Here is a 24990-nt window from a genome sequence, read left to right as displayed (position 1 = left end):
GCAGTGTGGAGTGCAATAGAGATTGCATCATCTGTGGATCTGTTGGGGCGGTATGCGCATTGGAGTGGGTCATCTGGGATGATACATATTCATACGATTACTGCACATCTATAACTATTAAGTTATATATTATATTGCACAATACTCTAATCATCTTTGATTAGCACACATTCTGTTCATCTTTGTAAAAAATAAATACAGACCTACCACACCCATGAACAGTGGGCACAACAACACATTCGTAACCATCCTGCACCCACAAACACACAGACACACACACACACACACACGCACACATACAGCCTGGGAGGAGGCTACAGGCTGGTTACAGGCTAGTTGGATCTAAGGAGCACTGAGGCTGAGCGAGGGGGCTGGCTGCTGGCCATTATAATGTAGAACTGCCGACAGGAAAGAGAACAGCTCCTCTGCTGTGAGACTAACACTGCCACTACAACTCTGTGTGTGTGTGTGTGTGTGTGTGTGTGTGTGTGTGTGTGTGTGTGTGTGTGTGTGTGTGTGTGTGTGCGTGTGTGCGTGTGTGCGTGTCTTCACATGGCGAGATGAGACGACTAACAGAAGATCAGAGAAATATGGCAGTTTAGCAGGAACCAACAATCTCACATCTGTGGAAACTGTGTGCCAGTGGTGTGTCTGGGCATAAACACAGCAGTGATATGTGGATGTGAGTCTATCCTCCATTTTGGGGATTGTGGTGATGGTTGCTGACTGCCTCGCTCAGCAGCAGAGCTCCAGCAGCTCCAGCCCAGCTATCACAACACATACACACACATTGTTACACACACACTCTTACACACACACACACACACACATGCGCCACACACACACATCATTATGAGTGGGGATGGCAGTGTTTTGACAGCGTGAGTGTGCTCAACTCAACTGGATGACTTACAGCCAACAAAACCTGAGCTGATGCTAAATAATGACCCTGAGCTGATGCTAAATAATGACCCTGAGCTGATGCTAAATAATGACCCTGAGCTGATGCTAAATAATGACCCTGAGAGTGCTGCATGATTTAATGATAAAGTACCAGTAGTAGAAAACTAGCATATGAGTGGGTTTTCTCTGCTACAACGATGATGTAAGAAAGAACACACTGTATTTTCGGTATATAAATAATATATAATATTTGCTTTGGCTAATAGTGGCTTGAGGCACCTGGGGCAATTGCAGTGGGCTGCTAGAGTAGATGGACTGAGCTAAAAGCAGTCTGGTCAGGTTTCCTGGTCATGATGTAATTTACTCTCTTCAGTCAGCAGCTCAACAAGTCTATTGGGTGAGGAATCCTTCCACCCTCCAGAACCATCAGACTGGTGAGTGTGTGTGTGTGAGTGTGTGTGTGTGTGTGTGTGTGTGTGTGTGTGTCTGTATGTGTATGTGTGGAGTAAATCCTCTCGACTCACAATGCCCCAACCACAACCCTGTGAATCAAGATACAAGTGAGCAATTACATTGGCAAGACACAGCTGCTTTTTATTAGCCAACTCATTCATGTACGCTAACTCTGCCTCTAGGGAGGGAGATATCATTCACAGCAATCAGAGCAAGACTGTTGTCAGAGAAAAAGAGGCGAATCGAGAGGATTTACTCCGCCAAACTACACATCACACACTGTGGATGTTACTATTGTTCAACTACACATCACACACTGTAGATGTTACTATTGTTCAACTACACATCACACACTGTAGATGTTACTATTGTTCAACTACACATCACACACTGTATGTCAGCCTAACTTCTACCACACTAAACCCTTTACATCATACACTGTATGTAGGCCTCTGCCTCTTGTATGAGCTAAATCTATACATCATACAGGCGTGTCTTATCCCCTTACGTATCCTCATATCTTTTACTTCTCATGTGACAATGACAAGGTCACCACAAACACCCTCAATGCACTGTATCAAGACAAGACATCCTGGATGTTAGATATACACTACATGCCCAAAAGTCGACCATCTCATTCCAAAATCATGGGCATTTATATGGAGTTGGTCCTCCGCTTTGCTGCTATAACATCCTCAACTCTTTCCACTAGATGTTGGAACATTGCTGTGGGGACTTGCTTCCATACAGCCACAAGAGCATTACTGAGGTCAGGCGCTGATGTTGGGCGATTAGGCCTGGCTCGCAGTCGGCGTTCCAATTCATCCCAAAAGTGTTCAATGGAGTTGAGGTCAGGGCTCTGTGCAGGCCAGTCAAGTTCTTCCACACCGATCTCGAAAAACCGTTTCTGTATGGACCTCGCTTTGTGCACGGGGCCATTGTCATGCTGAAACAGGAAAGGGCCTTCCCCAAACTGTTGCCGCAAAGTTGGAAGCACAGAATTGTCTAGAATGTAATTGTATGCTGTAGTGTTAAGATTTCCCTTCACTGGAACTAAGGAACCTAGCCCGAACCATGAAAAACAGCCACAGACCATTATTCCTCCACCACCAAACTTTACAGTTGGCACTATGCATTGGGGCAGGCAGTGTTCTCCTGGCATCCGCCAAACCCAGATTCGTCTGTCGGACTGCCAGATGGTGAATCGTGATTCATCACTCCAGAGAATGTGTTTCCACTGCTCCAGAATCCAATGGCATATGGCTTTACACCACTCCAGCCAACACTTGGCATTGCGGATGGTGATCTTAGGCTTGTCTATGGCTGCTCAGACATTGAAATCCATTTCATTAAGCTCCCGACGAACAGTTATTGTGCTGACGTTGCTTCCAGAGGCAGTTTGGAACTCGGAAGTGAGTGTTGCCACCGAGGACAGGCGATTTTTACGAGCTAGCTTCAGCACTAGGCGGTCCCGTTCTGTTAGCTTTTGTGGCCTACCACTTTGCGGCTGAGCCGTTGTTGCTCCTAGATGTTTCCACTTTACAATAACAGCATTTACAGTTAACCGTGGAAGCTCTAGCAGGGCAGACATTTTATGAACTGACTTGTTGGAAAGGTTGTATCCTATGACGGTGCCACGTTGAAAGTCACTGAGCTCTTTCAGTAAGGCCATTCTACTGCCAATGTTTCTCTAGGGAGATTGCATAGCTGTGTGCTCGATTTTATACACCTGTCAGCAACGGGTGTGGCTGAAATAGCCAAATCCACTAATTTGAAGGGGTGTCCACATACTTTTGTATATACAGTGGGGAAAAAAGTATTTAGTCAGCCACCAATTGTGTAAGTTCTCCCACTTAAAAAGATGAGAGAGGCCAGTAATTTTCATCATAGGTACACGTCAACTATGACAGTCAAATTTAGAAAAAAGAATCCAGAAAATCACATTGTAGGATTTTTTATGAATTTATTTGCAAATTATGGTGGAAAATAAGTATTTGGTCACCTACAAACAAGCAAGATTTCTGGCTCTCACAGACCTGTAACTTCTTCTTTAAGAGGCTCCTCTGTCCTCCACTCGTTACCTGTATTAATGGCACCTGTTTGAACTTGTTATCAGTATAAAAGACACCTGTCCACAACCTCAAACAGTCACACTCCAAACTCCACTATGGCCAAGACCAAAGAGCTGTCAAAGGACACCAGAAACAAAATTGTAGACCTGCACCAGGCTGGGAAGACTGAATCTGCAATAGGTAAGCAGCTTGGTTTGAAGAAATCAACTGTGGGAGCAATTATTAGGAAATGGAAGACATACAAGACCACTGATAATCTCCCTCGATCTGGGGCTCCACGCAAGATCTCACCCCGTGGGAGTCAAAATGATCACAAGAACGGTGAGCAAAAATCCCAGAACCACACGGGGGGACCTAGTGAATGACCTGCAGAGAGCTGGGACCAAAGTAACAAAGCCTACCATCAGTAACACACTACGCCGCCAGGGACTCAAATCCTGCAGTGCCAGACGTGTCCCCCTGCTTAAGCCAGTCATGTCCAGGCCCGTCTGAAGTTTGCTAGAGTGCATTTGGATGATCCAGAAGAGGATTGGGAGAATGTCATATGGTCAGATGAAACCAAAATATAACTTTTTGGTAAAAACTCAACTCGTCGTGTTTGGAGGACAAAGAATGCTGAGTTGCATCCAAAGAACACCATACCTACTGTGAAGCATGGGGGTGGAAACATCATGCTTTGGGGCTGTTTTTCTGCAAAGGGACCAGGACGACTGATCCGTGTAAAGGAAAGAATGAATGGGGCCATGTATCGTGAGATTTTGAGTGAAAACCTCCTTCCATCAGCAAGGGCATTGAAGATGAAACATGGCTGGGTCTTTCAGCATGACAATGATCCCAAACACACCGCCCGGGCAACGAAGGAGTGGCTTCGTAAGAAGCATTTCAAGGTCCTGGAGTGGCCTAGCCAGTCTCCAGATCTCAACCCCATAGAAAATCTTTGGAGGGAGTTGAAAGTCTGTGTTGCCCAGCGACAGCCCCAAAACATCACTGCTCTAGAGGAGATCTGCATGGAGGAATGGGCCAAAATACCAGCAACAGTGTGTGAAAACCTTGTGAAGACTTACAGAAAACGTTTGACCTGTGTCATTGCCAACAAAGGGTATATAACAAAGTATTGAGAAACTTTTGTTATTGACCAAATACTTATTTTCCACCATAAATTGCAAATAAATTCATTAAAAATCCTACAATGTGATTTTCTGGATATTTTTTTCTCATTTTGTCTGTCATAGTTGACGTGTACCTATGATGAAGATTACAGGCCTCTCTCATCTTTTTAAGTGGGAGAACTTTCACAATTGGTGGCTGACTAAATACTTTTTTCCCCCACTGTATAGTGTATTATGTCATTATCATCTGGCTTTGTCCGTAATATTAGGTATACAGATCTATCTAGTTCCATCTAATCAACCTTCATTTGATAATGTATGTCAGAGAAATCCCATATGGTGGCCTGCAGGAGACCGAGAAAGGAAAGAGGGAGAGGGAAGGGGGGGGGTGATATGGAGTGGTAGAGTGGAGGAGGAAAAAAACAAGAGAGAAAGATAGAGAGACAGAGAGACCGACAGAGAGAGAGAGAGAAAGAGAGAGAGACAGAGAGACTGACAGAGAGAGAGAGAGAGAAAGAGAGAGAGAGTGAGTGAGTGAGAGAGTGATATAGAGTGATAGAGTGGAGGAGGAAAAAAACAAGAGAGTGAGAGAGAGAGAAAGACAGAGAGAAAGAGTGACCGACAGAGAGAGAAAGAGAAAGAGAGAGAGAGAGAGAGAGAGAGAGAGAGAGAGAGAGAGAGAGAGAGAGAGAGAGAGAGGGTGATATAGAGTGGTAGAGTGGAGGAGGAAAAAAAACAAGAGAGAGAGAGAGAGAAAGAGAGAGAGAGCGAGAGAGAGAGAGGGTGATATAGAGTGGTAGAGTGGAGGAGGAAAAAAAACAAGAGAGAGAGAGAGAGAAAGAGAGAGAGACAGAGACCGACAGAGAGAGAGAGCGAGAGAGAGAGACCGACAGAGAGAGAGAGAGAGAGAGAGAGCGAGAGGGTGATATAGAGTGGTAGAGTGGAGGAGAAAAGAGAGAGAGGGGGGGGGTCAAGAAGAGACAGAGGGAGGGAGATAGACAGGGGTAACAGGAAGAGAAAATGAAAGACATACTGAATGAATGACAGTAAGATATATAGATTGAGAGAGGAAAGAGGGAGAAGGGCAGACAGGGAGAGAGTGAGAGAGAGTGAGAGTGAGAGAAAGTGAGAGAAAGAGAGAGAGCAGGAGAGAGTCTCAGACAGTGCTTTGTCCTTGACATTCCTCTCCAGTCCTTGAACCTCCTGCAGACTGGAGACATGGGAGTGATTTAACTAGGCTGCTAACTCCACACCCTCACAACCAACACACAGAGACGCAGGGGAAAGGTACAGAGACCAATCAAATCACCTTTGGTTATGGACATAGCCCTTACATCATCCATCTGTGGTCCAGTGGTGGCTGGTGTGCGGACATATATGAATGTCTCATTGTAAAGGCTGGAATGGAATGAATGGAAAGGTATCAAACACCTCAAACACATGGAAACCATGTGTTTGATACCATTCCATTCATTCCATTCTAGCCATTACAATTAGCCAGTCCTCCTATATCTCCACCCACCAGCCACCACTGCTGTGGTCATAGCCCTAAAATCACCTGTGGCCATACTGCAGCCCAACAATATATATATTCCAATATGACTTATGGGCACAGTTTGAAAAAAGCCTCCAGAAAAACAAACCTGGATGAACATGTACGCTTTTACAAAGTGCAATATTTGATATACAGTGTGGTGTGCTACACTGAAACGTAGAGTTGAGAAGTTGCTTAATTATGATTTTACCACAGTAAGATACTGTAGAATCTAGATGTATTATTTCAGATGCTTCTTACTGCATGCATATCCACCTCACTCCCTCTGTCCATCCCTCCCATTCATTCTGAGGACTCCTATAAACGGGGGTTAAGTATGAGTGGGTTATGAAACAGTTATGACCACATCACCTCTTTCCAAAAAGGTTTCCACATGTATGAAATAAACATGACACCGTGTGATCATTCTTGGACATCAGGGAGTAGAACAGTAGGAGTGATGAGACAGGAGGGAGAACAGTGAGAGACTGTGACAAGAAGGGAGAGCGATCCAGAAAGAAAGATAGAGAGAGGAGACAGATGTCGGAGTGAGATTTAAAGGGAGATGAGTAGTAGAAGTGCACACTAATCCTAGTACACACTATCAAGTGTGCACTTCCAACTACACACCACCAAGTGTACACTATCAAGTAGGAGCATAGGGGAGATGAGGGGAGAAGGCATGTTGTGTTCTAACCTGGTTCTCCTCGTGAGTCACCCTCATCTGCTCCTTGAGGACGGAGGTGCGCGCCGCCTCCTCCTTACGTATCATCCTCTCCTTCTTCAGCTCGGGGCTCCAGAAGCTCTTGATGCTGTTGGTGGACGAGCCCAGCTTGCTGTCCTTCAGGTCCAGCTCTCTCCTCAGCAGGTCGTTCTCCCGCTGCATGTCCCGGAGTGTGGCCTGCATCTCCAGCAGCTCCCCCCCACTACCCCGCACCGCCTGCCGCAGCAGGGCTGAAGGCACCCCCTGGTGGGGGTGGTGGTGGTGCAGCATGGACAGGGAGCCTAGGTCGCTGTAGGACAGCAGGTCAGCGTGGTGGCCCAGCCCCACTGTGGCGATGTTGGGGCTGCTGCCCATGGCCGTGACACGGCCCCCGTACATGGCCCGGTTGGAGGCACGCCCCAGTGTCATGGTACCCTTGGGGTAGGTGGCGGTGGAGCCCACTCCCTCGTGGTCGCTCAGATACATGGGCCCGGACGTGGCGTAGGCAGCGTTCAGCGACTGGATGTTCTCCATAGAGAGCGTCTTGCCCCCTCCACTGCCCCCGCCCCCACTACTGGCCCTCCGGTGGCCCAGCCTGGGGGACCTAGGCAGTCGTGGGGACCGTGCAGGGCTGCTCTCGATGTGGCCAACCGCTCGGGCACTGCCGTACATGTCCTGGGTGAGGAAGGTGTGGCCTGGGCTGGCCGGACGCACGCCACAGGGTCCTTACCAGGGGCGCGCTGCAACGATCACAGTGTACCCTCTCTCTGCAACACACATAGGTGGCTCATTGCATCTGGGGAAATGGGAGAGGAATTTGTCATCACAGTGACAAGAAATGTGCTGCATATTTTATGTGATAGATAAAATAAAATTAATGAACTTCAAAAGCATTCAAACAAAACATTCCTCTCTCTCTCTCTCTCTCTCTCTCTCTCTCTCCTGTTCACATTGACAGCTGGGTGAGTGAGTCACCAGCCTGTGGCTCTGTGGGTTTCTTTTACAGGAAGGGATTCCAATTCTAAGTGAACCCACTGGGAATCACAGCATCACCCTGGTTTCCCCCGGCCCAGGCACTCATCCCAGTCCTATTAGTGCTGACGCAGTCAGAAAGCAGAGAACACCCATCCTACTGTGCATAGTAGTACATAGTATAGCAACTATATTATAATGTAGGCATAAAACCACATGCCATGCCCATCTGACACTCCAAGGCAAATTCTTAAAGTATTTGAAGAGATTTATAAATACAGTACTATTTAAACCCAGGACTGCCCTCTATCAATACACTAATACAAACACTATGTAAGGGATAATCAACGAGGGGCTATGCGTTCTATGGAAAATAATGAACGACGTGGAAGGTGTGTTCCACAACGTGCTAGCGAAGTGGAACTGACCTTCCACAGAGTTGCATTATTTTCCAGAGAACACATAGAGCCCTGAGTTGATTATCCCTTACATAGTGTTTGTATTAGTGTATTGATAGAGGGCAGTCCTGGGTTTAAATAGTACTGTATTTATAAATCTCTTCAAATACTTTAAGCATTTGCCTTGGAGTGTCAGATGGGCATGGCATGTGGTTTTATAATTTATAATTTCTTTTTTACCATGGCTATAATTTAACACATAATTTAACCAGCATTTGTTCATTTTTGCCGGTAGAAATGTGTTCAACATCCACTGAAGTAGCTAGCAAGTTTACTAGATAGCTACAGTAGTTGCCGTGGTAACCAAACAAACAGACTAGTTTAGCTAACCAAACCATCAGTCCTAGCTTGCCATTATGAAAATTGAATTCAACAATGCCAATAATGTTTTCAATTCTACTTTTGCTGTCAAAAGCAGCTCAAACATAGAACATATAAGAATGAACTGTAGCCATTGAATTTTACCATGCAAATATACTGCGCGTTATAGGGAAATAATGCACGCTCTAGAATGGCCACAGCCCTTAGCCGTGGTATATTGGCCATATATCACAAACCCCTGTGGTGCCTTATTGCTATCATAAACTGGTTACCAACATAATTAGAGCAGTAAAAATAAATGTTTTGTCATACCAATGGTATACGGTTTGATATACCCACGGATTTCAGCCAATCAGCATTCAGGGCTCGAACCACCCAGTTTATAATAATATATAATAATTTACATGTCAATAAGCAGTCACCTTAGTGAGTGACTGGGTATCAGTTAGAAACTACATCCCCCAGAGTTGTGCACGCTTCCATTTCCTCTTCTGGAGCACTCAGCCGTATGTAATCACTCTTATCACTCCACACCCCAGGGTCGCATTCACTAGACACCAAACAGAAGAAAATGGACTGAAACAGGGAGGGACTACCCTGATTTTGTTGAATAAACACTTGTTTTCGTTTTCCGTTGCAAACCGCTTTGCTACGGTTTGCACTAATAAATAGGAACCAGGGGGAGGCAGAATGCCTGCAAGTGTACCTCATCTTTTGTGCTAAAAATAAAGACAAATGGAGCTTCTGCTGTTGTATTGATGACTCATAATCAAAGGGTAGAACTAATGTATTGTAATTGTACATCTATAGACCTAAATCATACAGCTGTGCCTTATGTATCATCTAGCTGTCATGGTATAGCTAAGGGCTCTATTCAATCTGTAACGCTGAAGATCCGCTTTATAGCACGATTGACAACTTAAGGCAATGTTCCCGCGGTCACAGAGACCGCATTCACGGTAAACACTGCATATGTAGGCTCAATCGGAAATTACCTTTACATTTTAGGCGGATCTTCCACGATACTTCGGCGATACGGATTTAATCGAGCCCTTGAAATCTATGTTTCAAATTAATTGTAATTCCTACCCAGGAAACAGAGTACAGAGCGGTGTGTATACGTAATGCTTCCTACTGTAGGCTACTGCTAGGGTTGGCCGGATGCATATTAGCATGCACAGTAGGAATGTGAATGTGAGCTCAATTCCATGTGGAGTCATTGTACACCAGAGTCGTCAAAATGGCAGCCACGATTCTGGCCATCACATTTAGCTGAGCGGTTACAGACTCCAGTATATGGTTTGCGTCTCAAATGGTATTCCCTATATAGTGCACTACTTTTGACCAAAGCCCTATGTGCCCTGGTCAAAAGTAGTGCACTATAAAGGGAATAGGTGCCATTTGGGACACTCCCCCCAGTGTTATCAGAGGGCTCAGGAGGTACAGGAAGCAAATAGGGTTCTGGTAGGAGAAACCCAAAGATGAATGGCTGTTTTAAGGGATGGTGGTGGTGCTGTCTGTCTGTCTGTCTGTCTGTCTGTCTGTCTGTCTGTCTGTCTGTCTGTCTGTCTGTCGGGATAACTTGTCCGTAAAGAAACAACACATTTATTTGAGCTCTGAAGAATTTACAAACATAATTGCAATTAGTCTTTTAGCATCTCCGTATGGGGGTGGGTAGCGTAATACTGTGTACGTGCACATGTGTGTGTACACTACAGCTTGTTGGTGTGAGTGTGAACGTGTGTGTGTATGTTGGGAGCTCAGAGTTCAGTGTTAGTGGTGTAAAATGTGCTCAAAACGTCTCCCTCTCTACACCTAGTATTTCCACGAATCCATTCAACTGTTTTTGTTTTACACTGAACAAAAATATAAACGCAACAGGTAAAGTGTTGGTCTCGTGTTTCATGAGCTGAAATAAAAAATCCCAGACATTTTCCATACGCTCAAAAGGCTTATTTCTCTCAAATGTTGTGCACAAATTTGTTCTCATCCCTGTTAGTGAGCATTTCTTCTTTGCCAAGACAATCCATCCACCTGACAGGTGTGGCATATCAAGAAGCTGATTAAGCAGCATGATCATTACACAGGTGCACCTTGTTCTGGGGAAAATAAAAGGCCACTCTAAAATGTGCAGTTTTGTCATACAACACAATGCCACAGCTGTCTCAAGTTTAGAGGGAGCATGCAATTGGCATGCTGACTTTTGGAATGTCCACCAGAGCTGTTGCCAGAGAATATAATTGTCATTTCTCTACCATAAGCTGCTCTCTACCATAAGCTTCTCAGAAGTACGTTCTTGTGAGGACGAGAGTGTGGAGAATGGATAACACATTACATTTCAGAAGCACTCGCCCCCCTTCCTGGTTGGAAGAAGGTTTGGTGAATGGGGTGATGCAGTGTGAGGTAATACAGTGGGGGGGGGGGGGCGAGTGCTTCTGAAATGTAATGTGTTATCCATTCTCCACACTCTCGTCCTCACAAGAACGTACTTCTGAGAACGTCCTCGGAGAATGCACTTGGAGCATGAGAGTGTGCAGCACGGTAGTATGCATATTGAGAAACACCCCAGGTGTAAGGCGTCGTGTGGATGAGCGGTTTGCTGATGTCAACGTTGTGAACAGAGTGCCCCATGGTGGCGGTGGGTTATGGTATGGGCAGGCATAAGCTACGGATGGCAATTTGAATGCACAGAGATAACCGTGACGAGATCCTGAAGCGCTTTGTGAGGCCGATTTTTTAAAAGGTATCTCTGACCAACAGACGCATATCTGTATTCCCAGTCATGTGAAATCCATAGAATAGGGCCTTATTAATTTATTTTAATTGACTGATTTCCTTATATGAACTGTAACTCAGTAAAACCTTTGAAATTATTGCATGTTGGGTTTATATTTTTATTCAGTACAGTTTTCAGATTTTCTGTGAGGAAGTAATGATAATGTAAATTTCGTCTATATATTTAGATTTTATGAAGTTGTGTACATTTGAGTTTCGCAACAACCAAACATTTTAGGTATCCAAAGTGGTGGTTATGTCTGTTGGCTACAGCTCTGTATGTAGTCAGACTCTGCAACTGAATATGAGAATATGTCTGTATCCCGGGTAGCACCCTATTCCCTGTGTAGTCCACTACTTTTGACCAGAGCCCTGGGCTCTGGTCAGGGGTGGTGCACTATATGGGGAATAGGGTACCATTTGGGATGTATCCTAAAATACCATTTTACAACAATCAAGCAGCATCATCAGGTTCTAGATTTTCCAGCCCCACCAGTAGTCTTCTAAACACTTTAGTGTTGCACGTTTCTGGTAACTTTCCCAAAACTCTCTGGTTTTCCAGAAATGCAGGGTTTCTGGGAATTTTGGGAAAGTTACTGAAATTTTGCTACACTTAGCCACTCCCACTAGCACTCTCAGACTCTAGCCAATAATCTTTGAGCAGCATGGTGGTTGTATGTCATTGTTATTGTCACGAATACCACCGAGGCTGCTCCTCCTCCTTGTTCGGGCAGGCTTCGGCGTTCGTCGTCCCCGGAGTACTAGCTGCCACCGTTTGATGTTTTCGATGTTTGTTTGGTCATGTCTAGTTTAGTGCACCTGTTTCGTATTATGTCCTGATTATGTCACCTATAAGTTTCCCTGTGTTATGTTTTGTAGTTGTGTGTTATTGTCCGCCTGTCGTTTGGTGTCAAGGTTCGGTACTTTTGTGTTTAGAGTATTTTACGCATTGCGCGTATTAGTTCGCCTCCGGTGTTTTCGAGGCCATTTCACTTTGTATTTGTTAATGAGTCTCAGTAAAGTCGTGTTGACTTATCCTCTGTGTCCTGCGCCTGACTTCACCACCGCATCCACATCAACAATGTGACAGAATAACACACCATTACTATGGAGTCAGCAGGAGCAGCGGCGGGGACCGAGTCGCTGGAGGATCGGGTCAGCTGCCAGGACGCCAGGATCCAGCAACTCAGATCCGCCATGCAAGAGGTCATGAACACCCTGCGCCGATGGGAGAGAGGAGGCTTGCCCACACCTCCTCCTGCCTCACCACCACCATCGGCCAGCCCCACCAGACCAGCTCCCGGAGTCCAGTGGTATTTGGCTCTCGCTCCCGAGGGCATATGATGGCACCGCAGCCGGGTGTCAGGGGTTCCTCCTTCAAGTGGAACTCTACCTGGCAACCATACACCCGGCGCCCTCGGGATACGAGAGCGTTTCCGCCCTCATCTCCTGTCTCTCCGGCAAGGCGTTGGAGTGGGCCAATGCCGAATGGAGGGGAATAGACGCCGCCACCATCAGCTACGCGGAGTTCTCCCACTGCTTCAGGGCTGTTTTCGATCATCCCCCTGAGGGTAAAGCGGCGGGGGAGCGTCTGTTCCACCTTCGACAGGGGAAGAGGAGCGCACAGGAGTTCGCCCTGGACTTCCGGAATCTAGCGGCGGATGCGGGGTGGAATGAGAGAGCCCTCATCGACCACTATCGGTGTAGCCTGCGTGAGTACGTTCGACGAGAGTTGGCCTGCAGGGACACCAATCTAACCTTCGACCAGTTGGTGGACATGTCAATCCGTCTGGATACCCTGCTGGCCACCCGCGGACGTCCAGAGTTGGGGCCATCCATTCCATCCCCCAGCACCTCCGAGCCGAGCCCTATGGAGCTCGGGGGTGCTGGCGCTAGAGAGAGGAGGAGAGAGATTCCGAGGGAGGCCGTCCCCTGCACCAACTGTGGTCGTAGAGGACACACTGCGGCTAGGTGCTGGGGAGGGTCTCCAGGGGTTCGAGGCAACAGGTCGCGCACTGGGGAGTCATTCCAGGTGAGTAGGCGCCCAACTCACCCAGAGCTCTCGGTTGTTCACTTTTGTTTACCTGTAGTATTTCCTCAGGTTGCATCTCAGTCCCAGCATAAGGCACTAGTCGATTCAGGCGCAGCTGGGAATTTCATTGATCGTAATTTTTGTGTGAGGTTAGGGATTCCCCTCCTGCCCGTTGATGCACCCTTCCCTATCCATGCCCTAGATAGCCGTCCGTTGGGATCTGGGTTGATTATGGAGGTCACAGCGCCACTTAAGATGAGGACGCAGGGGGGTCATGAAGAGATTATTCAGTTGTATCTGATCGACTCTCCTGCGTATCCCGTGGTACTGGGGCTTCCTTGGTTAATCGCCCATGACCCCACCATTTCGTGGCAACAGAGGGCTCTCAAGGAGTGGTCTAACCAGTGTGTCGGGCGATGTTTAGGTGTTTCCGTAGGGGCGACCACGGTGGAGAGTCCAAACCTGGTGCCCGCAATGCACATTCCCCCCGAGTATGAGGATTTGGCACCCGTGTTCAGCAAGACTAGGGCGACGCGATTGCCACCTCATAGACGGGTAGATTGTGCGATAGACCTCCTGGCGGGTGCGGCACTTCCGCGGAGCCATGTGTATCCCTTGTCTCAAGAGGAGACGGCGGCTATGGAGACATACATAGCCGAGTCTCTGAGACAGGGATACATACGGCCCTCCACTTCCCCTGTGTCCTCGAGTTTCTTTTTTGTGAAGAAAAAGGATGGAGGGTTGCGCCCGTGTATTGATTACCGTAATCTCAATCAGATCACTGTCAAATACAGTTATCCTCTTCCTCTGATTGCGAGTATGACGGAATCATTACGCGGAGCGCGTTTCTTCACTAAACTGGATCTCAGGAGCGCTTACAACTTGGTGCGCATTAGGGAGGGAGATGAATGGAAGACAGCATTTAGTACCACCTCGGGTCATTATGAGTATCTCGTCATGCCATACGGGTTAATGAATGTTCCTTCAGTCTTCCAATCCTTTGTGGACGAGATCTTCCGGGACTTGCATGGGCAGGGTGTGGTCGTGTACATTGACGACATTCTAGTGTACTCTTCTACACGAGCCGAGCATGTAGCCCTGGTACGCCGAGTGTTGGGTAGGCTGTTGGAGCATGACTTGTATGTCAAGGCAGAGAAATGTCTGTTTTTCCAGGAGTCCATCTCCTTCTTGGGTCATCGGTTGTCCGCGTCAGGGGTGGAGATGGAGATTGCCAATTACGCACGGCTGACACACGGTCAGACTCCAACCACTGTTAAAGAGGTGCAACGGTTTTTGGGTTTTGCCAATTACTACCGGAGGTTTATCCGGGGTTTTGGACAGGTGGCAGCTCCCATCACTTCCCTGCTGAAGGGGGGCCCGGTGCGTTTGCAGTGGTCGGCTGAGGCGGACAGGGCATTTGATAAACTGAAGAACCTGTTCACCTCGGCTCCGGTGCTGGCGCATCCGGACCCCGCTTTAGCGTTCCAAGTGGAGGTGGACGCGTCAGAGGCCGGTATTGGGGCAGTATTGTCTCAACGCTCAGGCACGCCTCTAAACTCCGGCCCTGCGCTTTTTATTCTAAAAAGCTCAGCCCGGCGGAACGAAATTATGACGTAGGGGACAGGGATCTGCTAGCCGTAGTTCAGACCCTAAAGGTGTGGAGGCATTGGCTTGAGGGGGCTCAACACCCTTTTCTCATTCTGACTGACCATCGTAACCTGGAGTACATCCGGGCAGCTAGGAGACTGAACCCTCGTCAGGCTAGGTGGAACATGTTTCTGACCCGGTTTGTTTTTAAGCTTACTTACATCCCAGGGTCCCAGAACGGTAAGGCAGACGCCCTGTCCTGGCGGTATGACACAGAGGAGAGGTCCATTGAGCCCACTCCCATACTGCCGGAGTCTTGTCTGGTGGCACCGGTGGTGTGGGAGATCGATGCGGAGATCGAGCGGGCGTTACGCACCGACCCTACTCCTCCGGAGTGTCCAGTGGGGCGGACGTACGTGCCGTTCGAGATCCACGATCGTCTCATATATTGGGCTCACACGTCACCCTCCTCTGGACATCCAGGTATTAGCCTTACCTGGATGTGCTATCATGCCAACTCTTTGTAATGGAGTTGGCAAGAGCACAAACAGATCTGGGACCAGGCTGGGACAAAATTACAAATAAATAAAATGTTAGATTGACACTGAAGAGCCTGAGTATAACACACAGCCTCCTAACATTAGGTAAACGAAGTGGTCTAACAGAAATAAGCTCCAGTGTAAGAAAGTGCAATATGTCTAAGAGCATCTTCCTTTTTATTCCCTCCTTTCTTTCCATTTATTTCTAAGATTCTATTATCAAGTCAAACATTTAATTGGTTGTAGTTGTTCTTCATGGTCCCGCCCACTGCCCTCTCATTTTGATTTGATTGGTTGTATTATGACTGAGATGACTGAGATGTGGTTGTCCCACCTAGCTATCTTAAGATGAATGCACTAACTGTGCGTCGCTCTGGATAAGAGCGTCTGCTAAATGACTAAAATGTAAATGTATTATCAGAATAACTGGGCTGTTTTAAGGGATGGTGTTGTCTGTCTGTCTGTCTGTCTGTCTGTGGTGATAACTGAGCTGTGTTCTTCCTTCCTTCCGGGCCACAGTTGCATAATCTTCTCAGAATACCAGAATGGTTGCCATGGTGACTGTGGTGTCTCGCCTTACAGAGATAAAGCACCTGGGTTGGCAGTCCTCTTACATAACGCTAACTTAAGTTTGAAAAGGCGAGAAAAAAAAAGTATTCCTGTGAATTCTGGTGTGGGTGGATAGAGGAAGGAGAAAGGAAGCGTGAGAGTGATTGCAGATGGTCTGGTCATCTGTGCCATTCACTCCTACCTCCATGCCAGGGTAAGGGTGAGGACAAGATGGCCACTAGCTTTACCGGAACCATTATGCGCCTGCCCTACAGCCAGACCTGACTTTGCCTATAGCACTGCACCACCTCTCCCTTTCAGAATCAGATAGCAATGTGATATGGCTGTATGTCTGTCTATGAAGTCCCACAAGGATATTGGAGGTAATTCTAGTATTTTGCAGCCTAGTGTTTGGCAATTACAATGACCATATGAGTTGGCAAGACAGCACAAACAGATCTGGGTCCAGGCTAATCATTTTGGGTACAAGACAGAAATACTGAAGAAATACCTGTGAGAAAATACTTCAGCAGTGGCAATTACAACAATACGATGACAGGCGAGAGCAGACAGGGAGCTCCCTTATCACTATAAGTTCAGTTTTCTGCAACAAGAAGCTTTAAAATGGGATGGGAGTGTTACAAATACAAAATGGCAGAGCGAATCAAATGAAATCCATTGGAAAGGGTGTAATATGTCAGCCTACATTAGCTGAGAGGAGTAGAGCAGTTGTATTAGCCAAACAAGTTGCTTTTTCAGCATCCAGTCCCTCTGAGAGGCTGCAGCTAATTAAACTCAAACAAGTTATACAACACACATATCAGCAGGCTAGCAATTATTATCTTTAATTGGCTGGCAATGACTACAAAGTGTTTGTGAAGTCTGGAGTGAAAATGTTGGAAAAGCATCAAGAACTGCATGTGGCCAGCTGGGTTCAAACCCCAGGTCTCCTGGATGCAACAAGACTTTGCTATCCCACTGAGCTAAAGCCTATGCCTTCTGTCTGTGAAGCCACATCAACAAAGGAGCGTACAATCCTCTCCCATTAAAGCTGTCAGGGGTTGTGGTGCTGAATTGCCCTAACATCAGTGCTGAATCACCAACAGCGTTAGAGCTAACTGCGGTGCTATCCGTGGCACTGAACCGAGAGTCAACCAACACGTTGCATATATTTTCATATTTTAGAAAAATGTTTAGGGTGACTTCAGTCAACCAGCCAGACGATGATAATACTCTTAGCCCAATAAAGACAGGTGTTATGGGGCAGATAGGCGTAAGCAGCTGTGTTTGCGAGGGGCAAAATAACTATAAGCGAAGGACTGTGCTGAACAAATTGTCGTCGGAGATTCAGCGTAACTACACACCAATGTGTCATCATTGTTCCAGTCACAAATATATTGTAACGACCCGGTATTGTGTTCTGTGTTCGTGGGTGTGTTATTGTTCTCATGGGTGCTAGAAGGGGTTAAATATGCCAGGACAGATGGAAAGGTTGTGGAGGTATGATGGGTAATCCCGCAGGGTTTTGAAATGCATAAATAGGGGTTACTGTCTCATCTCTCTCTCTTCTGTTCGGGACCCTGATCTGCTCCTATGAGGGTGACATGGTATATTTGTGTACGTTCGGAATTTAGCGGCGTGGGCTGTGGCCTGAACAATAGCCCAGTTTAGGAATAAACCTGTGTTCTGCCCTGCACACCTGGTGTCCGTCTTTTTTTTCCTTTATGACCCAGCTGGGTCATTACATTGGTGTCAGAAGTGCTTTCGAACTACGGGATAGATCGAGATTAGGCGAGTTAGCTGTTTCAGTATAGGCCTTGGTTGGCTTTAGCGTGACTCGCATCTACGGTCATGATGTTCGGGGCGAGGCGGAAAATTAAGGAAGAGTCGGACAAAGTGTCCGTTGTGGGCTCGGGGGTACCCGGTCGGGAGGGTCAGGCGGTGACTGCTGTAGAAGAGCTGGAGAGCCACATGGCAGAAGTTAAATTGTCAGTCAGCAAGATGGCAGAACTGGCGGGTTTTCCTTCACACCGCTCGACCAGAGCAGACGTCACGGCGACGGAGATGTCGACGTCACCGGGTGCGGAAATGGCTGGGCCTGCTTATGTAAACAGAGATGGCAGCGCCCTATTGCCATTAGCCACGGTAGTGGCTAAACTACCAAAGTTCAATGGACAAGGTAAATGGGAAGTTTTTTCACTCAATTCGAGTTGTTGGCTAGAGCCGGGAGGTGGTCTGACAAGACGAAAGCGTTACATCTTGCCCTGAGCCTGGCAGAGGAGGCATCGGAATGCCTGCTAATGCTAGCCCCGGATGAGAGGGGCGACTACGGTGCGCTAGTGGAGGCATTGGGGGGCCGTTTCGGCAGCGACACGCAGCCCAACATGCTGCGGATTGAACTGAGTAACAAAAAGAGGAGATAGCCAGGAAGAGGGATCTGGGGTGAGGGAGTGAGAGTGGAGGTTGCCAGTCAACCAGAGGTGAGAGCAGCGGCGGCCGGGGTGCCGGGGTTCACCAAACCAGAGTGGGTCGACGAGTTGGGCGGTTTAGTCAAGACTGCTTCGCTTGTCATTGAGAGGGGCTCCAGGCAACATTGCAGTGTAAGCTCAACTCCCATTGTCTGCTGGGGTTGTGGCCAGCCTGGCCACATTGAGAGGGAGTGTGGCAGATTCTCCCGTCACCAGGGAAACGACAGCGGGTTCTCACGCAGGGGGCAGCGCGGGCCCACCCCCCCGCCCCCGCCCCTGAACCCACAGTAAGCAGAAGAGGTACCCAGCAGTGCAGGCAAGAGGGTGGGGATCTGCTCCCCCAGGGTGTAGCTGCCGCCGTGTTTCCTAGTCCGGTAGTTGTGGTGGGACGTACCACCGTTGAGGACTTCTGCAATGTCATCGTCAAGGTAGAGGGGGTGGAATGTTTGGCCCTGGTTGACAGGGGCTCTACAGTAACCCTGGTGAGACCAGACATACTACCTGTAGGGGTGCGGGTGGAGCCGACCCTTGTCCAGCTACGGACTGTCACGGGGGAGCTAGCCCCCATGTTAGGGAAGTGTCAGCTGCCTGTGACTGTGGGGGGGAGAATTGTGGGGTGTCCGGTGTGGGTAGCAGCAGTGCAGGACCCCTGTATACTGGGAATGGACTTTTTGAAAAACTGTGGAGCTCAGTTGGACTGAGCTGCGGGCACTTTGAGGCTGTCGGGGGGGCCCACAGTGGGAATGTTGCCTTCGGGAGGGCCAGCAGGGGGCAGGACTGTCCCTCCGTCTTCCTCCAAGCTTGCCGAAACTCCACCGGTCGTCCCGGCTGCTCCCTTGGTCGTTGTGCCATCCCAGCAGCTGTCTCCGGTGGCGACGGCCTTCACTCCCCATAATGGTGCAAGCACAGGCAGCCCAGTAGCCCAAAACACACTGGCTCCTTCACCCCATCAGCCCGACGGGGGGAAGGAGGAAGCTTTCGACGCCGTCAAGGCTGTGTGGCTGACAAACTGTCAGGGTCTGGATGAGAGACAACAGAGACAGTTAAAGCAGCTGCTGTTGGACTTTAAAGATAGCTTCGCTTGGGGGGAAGACGAGGTAGGGCAAACGCACCTAGTTCAGCACGAAATCGACACTGGGGACGCCCGACCCATTAAAATTTGGCCCGTCGTATTCCCCTTGCCAAGAGGGAAGCAGCAGACACAGCTATTGTTGAGCTATGTTGCGGGCTGATTTCATTGAGCCATCAGATCCGCACCGGTCGTCATGGTGCCTAAGAAAGGGGGTAAACTTAGGTTTTGTGTTGACTACAGGGGCCAAATTCTGTCACTACTAAAGACTCTTACCCCCTACCAAGGATTGATGAGTCGCTAGACCACGTGAGAGGGTCCTCGTGGTTCTCCTCCCTTGATCTGTGCAGTGGCTACTGGCAGGTGCCCCTCTCGCCAGGGGCACGTGAAAAAACGGACTTCTCCACGGATAGGGGCCATTGGCAGTTCAAGGTGCTGTGCTTCGGGCTCTGTAATGCTCCTGCAACCTTTGAAAGGCTCATGGACAGAGTGCTGGCGGGGGTTCCAAGAGACGAGTGTGTCGTATACCTAGACGACATATTGCTGCACGGCACATCGTTTGAGGGGGCACTGGGGGCACTTAGGCGAGTGTTGGAGAGGATCTCGGGGGCGGGGCTAAAATTACATCCGGGAAAGTGCCATTTCATGCAAAGGGAGGTGGCGTTCCTGGGTCATCAGCTGGGTGGTGAGGGCATCAGCATGATGCCAGACAAAGTGGAGGCTGTGAGGGGGTGGCCAGTTCCAGGGGGGAAAAAATAGGTTAAGAACTTCCTGGGGCTGGCATCCTATTATCGTAGGTTTGTGAAGGGGTTTGCAGGGGTATCGGCTCCTTTGAACCAAGGAGGACACTGTTTTTCAGTGGACCGAAGAGCACCAGCGGGCGTTTGAAGCACTCAAACGTGCCCTGGTGGAGACCCCTGTCCTGGCCTCACCAGACCCGAACCGTCCGTTCATCTTGGACACCGACGCAAGCAATGCGGGTTTGGGGGCTGTGCTGGCTCAGCGTGGGCCTGATGGGGAGCACGTAGTAGCTTATTACAGCAGAACTTTTGATAAGGCTGAAAAACACTACTGCGTGACAAGGAGAGAGCTTTTGGCTGCTGTGGCAGCAGTACGCCATTTCAAGTACTACCTGGGGGGCCTGCCGTTTGTGGTCCGGACGGATCACTACGCCCTACAGTGGCTTCTCTCCTTCAAGGAGCCAGAGGGTCAGATCGCCCGCTGGCTGGAGGAGCTGCAACCCTACGACTTCCAGGTGGAGCACAGAGCTGGCCTTCGCCACAGCAATGCAGACGCCTTGTCCCGCCGCCCGTGTGCTGAGGACGGCTGTGGGCCAAACGGGTGGAGCGAGAGAGAGAACTGTGCATGGAGGAGGGAGTCACCGCCACGGTGAGTCAGCTGAGTGACAGAGTGCCGGGAACTTGAGGCTGTGGACGTCGGGGAGTGGAGGCGTCTCCAGGAGGAGGACGCAGAGCTGCGTCCTGTGCTGCGGTGGGTGGAAGAGAGAAGACGACCGCCGTGGGGGGAAGTAGCCCCTCTATCACCAGTCACGAAAGGACTGTGGGATAAATTCACAGTCCTTAGAGTGGCTGAGGGAGTGCTCCAGAGGGGGTGGAAAAAGCCAGCTACTGGAGAAATTACGTGGCAGGTAGTGGTGCCCAAAAGGCTGCAGGGGAGCGTGTTGCAGCAGCTTCACGGGGGAGTAGGCGCAGGGCATTTTGGGGTCTCCAAAACGTTAAAGCGCATGCGTAAAGGCTTCTATTGGGCCAGGCAAAGGAGGGATGGGGAGGACTTTTGTAGGCAGTGCGACGAGTGTGCTGCTAAAAAAGGACCTCCAGGTCAGTCACACACCCTCCTACAACTCCCAGTAGGTGAGCCCATGGAGAGACTGGGGGTAGACATAGTGGGGCCATTTCCAACCACAGACAGTGGTAACAGGTGGATTCTAACTGCTATCGACTACTTCACCAAGTGGCCAGAGGCTTACGCTCTCCCAGACCAGGAGGCAGAGACAGTAGCTGATGCGTTGGTAGGGGGAATAATCAGTCGGTTTGGGGTGCCACAGTCTATTCACAGCGACCAGGGGAGAAACTTCGAGTCACGGGTGTTCTCAGAGTTGTGTAGACGGTTAGGAGCGGAGAAGACGCACACTACTCTGCTTCACCCCCAGAGTGATGGGCTGGTGGAAAGATTTAACAGAACATTAGCACAGCAGCTGGCCATCGTTACCTCAAAACACCAGAGAGATTGGGATACCCACTTACCGTTTATTCTTATGGCATATAGGTCGGCTGTTCAAGAATCGACTGCGTGCTCCCCAGCGCTACTAATGTTAGGTCGTGAGTTGCGCACCCCAGCCGAACTGATGTTTGGCCACCCTCCTGATAACGACGACTGGGTTTTGCCTGGCCCGAACTATGTTCGTCGTCTGCAGAACCGGTTAGAAGTGGCTCACACCTTCGCAAGAGAGCAACTCGAGAACGCAGGGGTGCGCCAAAAGCACCACTATGACTTGCGCGCTAGGGGGAGGCACTTCGGAGCAGGAGAATGCGTGTGGCTTCACAATGCCATGCGCAAGAAGGGGCGGTGCCCAAAGCTGGACAGTGCCTAGGTGGGGCCCTGTCTGGTGATAGAGAGAGTGGGGGAGGTGACGTACCGGGTGGAGGTCCCCCCACGGAGCAGGAAGGTGGTGGTCCACCGGAATCGATTGCCGCCCTACAGAGGGAGGAAAACGGTAGGGAATGGAAGTGAGGACTCTGATGTGAGCCCACGGGAACAGTCTAACAAGGGCTGCCTCTTCAGAGGGCGCTAGAAATGACATTGGGGCAGATGAGTGTTCTGGGGGTCCACCGGTGAGAGTCACGGGGAGGCCCAAGAGACTGATGCGACCTCCAGGTCGTTTTAAGTATTTTGTTTTGGGGTTTAGAAGGGGGGGCTATGTAACGACCCGGTATTGTGTTCGGTGTTCGTGGGTGTGTTATTGTTCTCATGGGTGCTAGCAGGGGTTAAATATGCCAGGACAGACGGAAAGGTTGGGGGGGTATGATGGGTAATCCCGCAGGGTTTTGAAATGCATAAATAGGGGTTACTGTCTCATCTCTCTCTCTTCTGTTCGGGACCCTGATCTGCTTCTATGAGGGTGACCCTTAAATTGACATGGTATATTTGTGTACGTTCGGAATTTAGCGGCGTGGGCTGTGGCCTGAACAATAGCCCTTTTAGGAATAAACCTGTGTTCTGCCCTGCACACCTGGTGTCCATCTTTTTTTTCCTTTATGACCCAGCTGCGTCATTACAATAAGTACATGGTCAATCTTTCAGCCATCATGCATACAGTGCCTTGGCTAGAGATTGAATACAAACTTGGCCATTCACACCTGAACATAATTTCTAATTCACTCAACATCAGCACGACTCGTGCCGCACGAGGTCAGCTGCATAGGCTACAACTGTGCAGAATTGTCAAGAGGGAAATATTATCTGAGAGGAGGCAGGGGGACATGCTTGGAGATCAATCCCTTCCAATGAGCCGGCAGGTTGTCGGTTTGACCATAATTATACGGGGCAAATTATGCATATGGTCTACTAAGTAGGCTACATAATATTGAATGACCGTCATCAAGCGCTGCAGTTGAAAATACACCCAACCCCACAATTAAAATCACTCCCCTTGCCTTTCATTATTGGTTAAGAGGATAAGAATGTAGAACAACGTCTTTCATAGTGGCTGTCACCTCTGTCAGTTAGCCAACATGAAACGTCAATTTCTGAAAGGGGTTCATTAGTTTGAGGGGGACACATGTAGCTGTAGGGTTCTTCGGTTCTTCTCATATCGCTTTAAATATTGTTGGGAACATAAAACGCCAATGTTTAGTGGCCTAATATCCTAAATGATATACTGTATCAATAAGATCCTGGTATCGATATTGCAAAACATTTCTAATTCATAATGACAGCATCTCCAAAATGCTTCCTCCTAAATTTTTCTAATAAGGAAATATGTGAATAATGAAAGCCTGGGGCATTACATACGTTTCTTATGTTGAATTGTCAGTGTATCTCATGTCATGCCGGTGATATTTCGTGTTTCTCGGGACTATGTTAATTTTCTGAAAATGCAATGTGATAATCTATGACGACTAGCCATTAGATGTATAAAACCGTATACATTACAGAGCATTGGGCCCTTTTAAGATAAAATACGATTCTAACGCACTCCAAATCCTTTATATTGAAAATTAAATAGACATATATGCAATTCGTTTCACCTTTCCTTGACACCAATTGTACCCGAAATGAGCCGACAAACAAATCAGATTTTCACCCGGATCGAATGAGTGAAATAGGCCTATATGTGATAAAAACAGAGTGACTACAAATTACCTTGCCTACCGTACGTTTTTCCCATGCATGCATCTACTATGCAATCCAACGACTGGATTGGGAGTGATTTTTTACACACACATCGAAAACACTTCACTATTTACACATTTACTGATTCAGTACTGCTCTACATCATACATATCAGCATTGATCTTGAATAAATCAAATATAAATGTACCATTTTCTACCGTTAATTCCTCTCCATCACCATTCAGAGACAGCAACTCCATTCACACCAGTCTCAGCATCCTGCGCTGTCATTGGGCAGCGGACACGCGCTCTCTCTCGCTACACGCTACAGAGCAGCACAGTCTGATTTAAAGGGACAGCCAAGAGAGAGCAGAATGTATTGAACCATAGAAACGTGACTGTGTAATCCCAATATAGAAATCGCATTTTTCAACTCACAAACTAATCAGACTTAATCATTATCCTCCCTACTTTTTATGGTCACCATCCTCACGGGTGTAATATGGAGGGTGTAGGTTTAACACCTTATTTCAGGGTTAATTAGTTAATTAGAGGTATTGTTTGGTAACTGGCTGGTGCAAATTGTGCCAACCCCCACCACCACCACTATCATCTAGTCTAATTTCACAGCTACTGTGCCATCAAGCACCATTATGCACCATCATCTACTGTGTTCAACCAGAGATTACAGTTCATCCAGGCTTGTCATCCCCTATAACTCTTATCATTTGTGTGCTCAAATATATGACATTTTCTAAATGTCTCTCATGCAGAATAGTCTGTGCTGATTGGTTGAAGCATCTCAGGCCCATTTTATGCTCAGCTCATAGCATTGAGAGTGCTCTGATTGGCTTGGCTGCCTTTTGCTTTCCAAATGGCACCATATTCCCTATATAGTGCACTATTCCATATATAGTGCACTACTTTTAGTGCACTACTTTTAGTGCACTATATAGGGAATAGTGGGGCTCAGTGGGGAGGTGTGGGGAGTATCCTAATTGCAGGAAAATGCCTCTGGAGAATCTTCTGTTCAGTGAATGGAATAAATCCATGTCCCTTGGGGGGAAACTTTTCAGTTGTACTGGGAATGAAT

At 48.3% G+C, this 24990-nt stretch overlaps 1 protein-coding gene across 1 annotated transcript; it reads right to left on the bottom strand.

Annotated features, from left to right (window-relative positions):
* Positions 1 to 6768: 6768 nt before the first annotated feature.
* On the bottom strand, positions 6769 to 24180 carry LOC123489003 (ERC protein 2-like; the record flags this gene model as incomplete). The annotated part of the gene is made up of 2 exons (XM_045219721.1): positions 24106 to 24180; positions 6769 to 7570 (listed from the first exon to the last, which is right to left on the bottom strand). A coding segment is annotated over exon 2 (678 nt), but the record flags the coding sequence as incomplete, so codon positions are not given.
* Between the last annotated feature and the right edge of the window lie 810 nt (positions 24181 to 24990).

This window comes from Coregonus clupeaformis, unplaced genomic scaffold, assembly GCF_020615455.1.
Source record: "Coregonus clupeaformis isolate EN_2021a unplaced genomic scaffold, ASM2061545v1 scaf2670, whole genome shotgun sequence".
In the NCBI taxonomy this organism is placed as follows: domain Eukaryota; kingdom Metazoa; phylum Chordata; class Actinopteri; order Salmoniformes; family Salmonidae; genus Coregonus; species Coregonus clupeaformis.
This window is presented reverse-complemented; position numbering and strand designations above follow the sequence as displayed.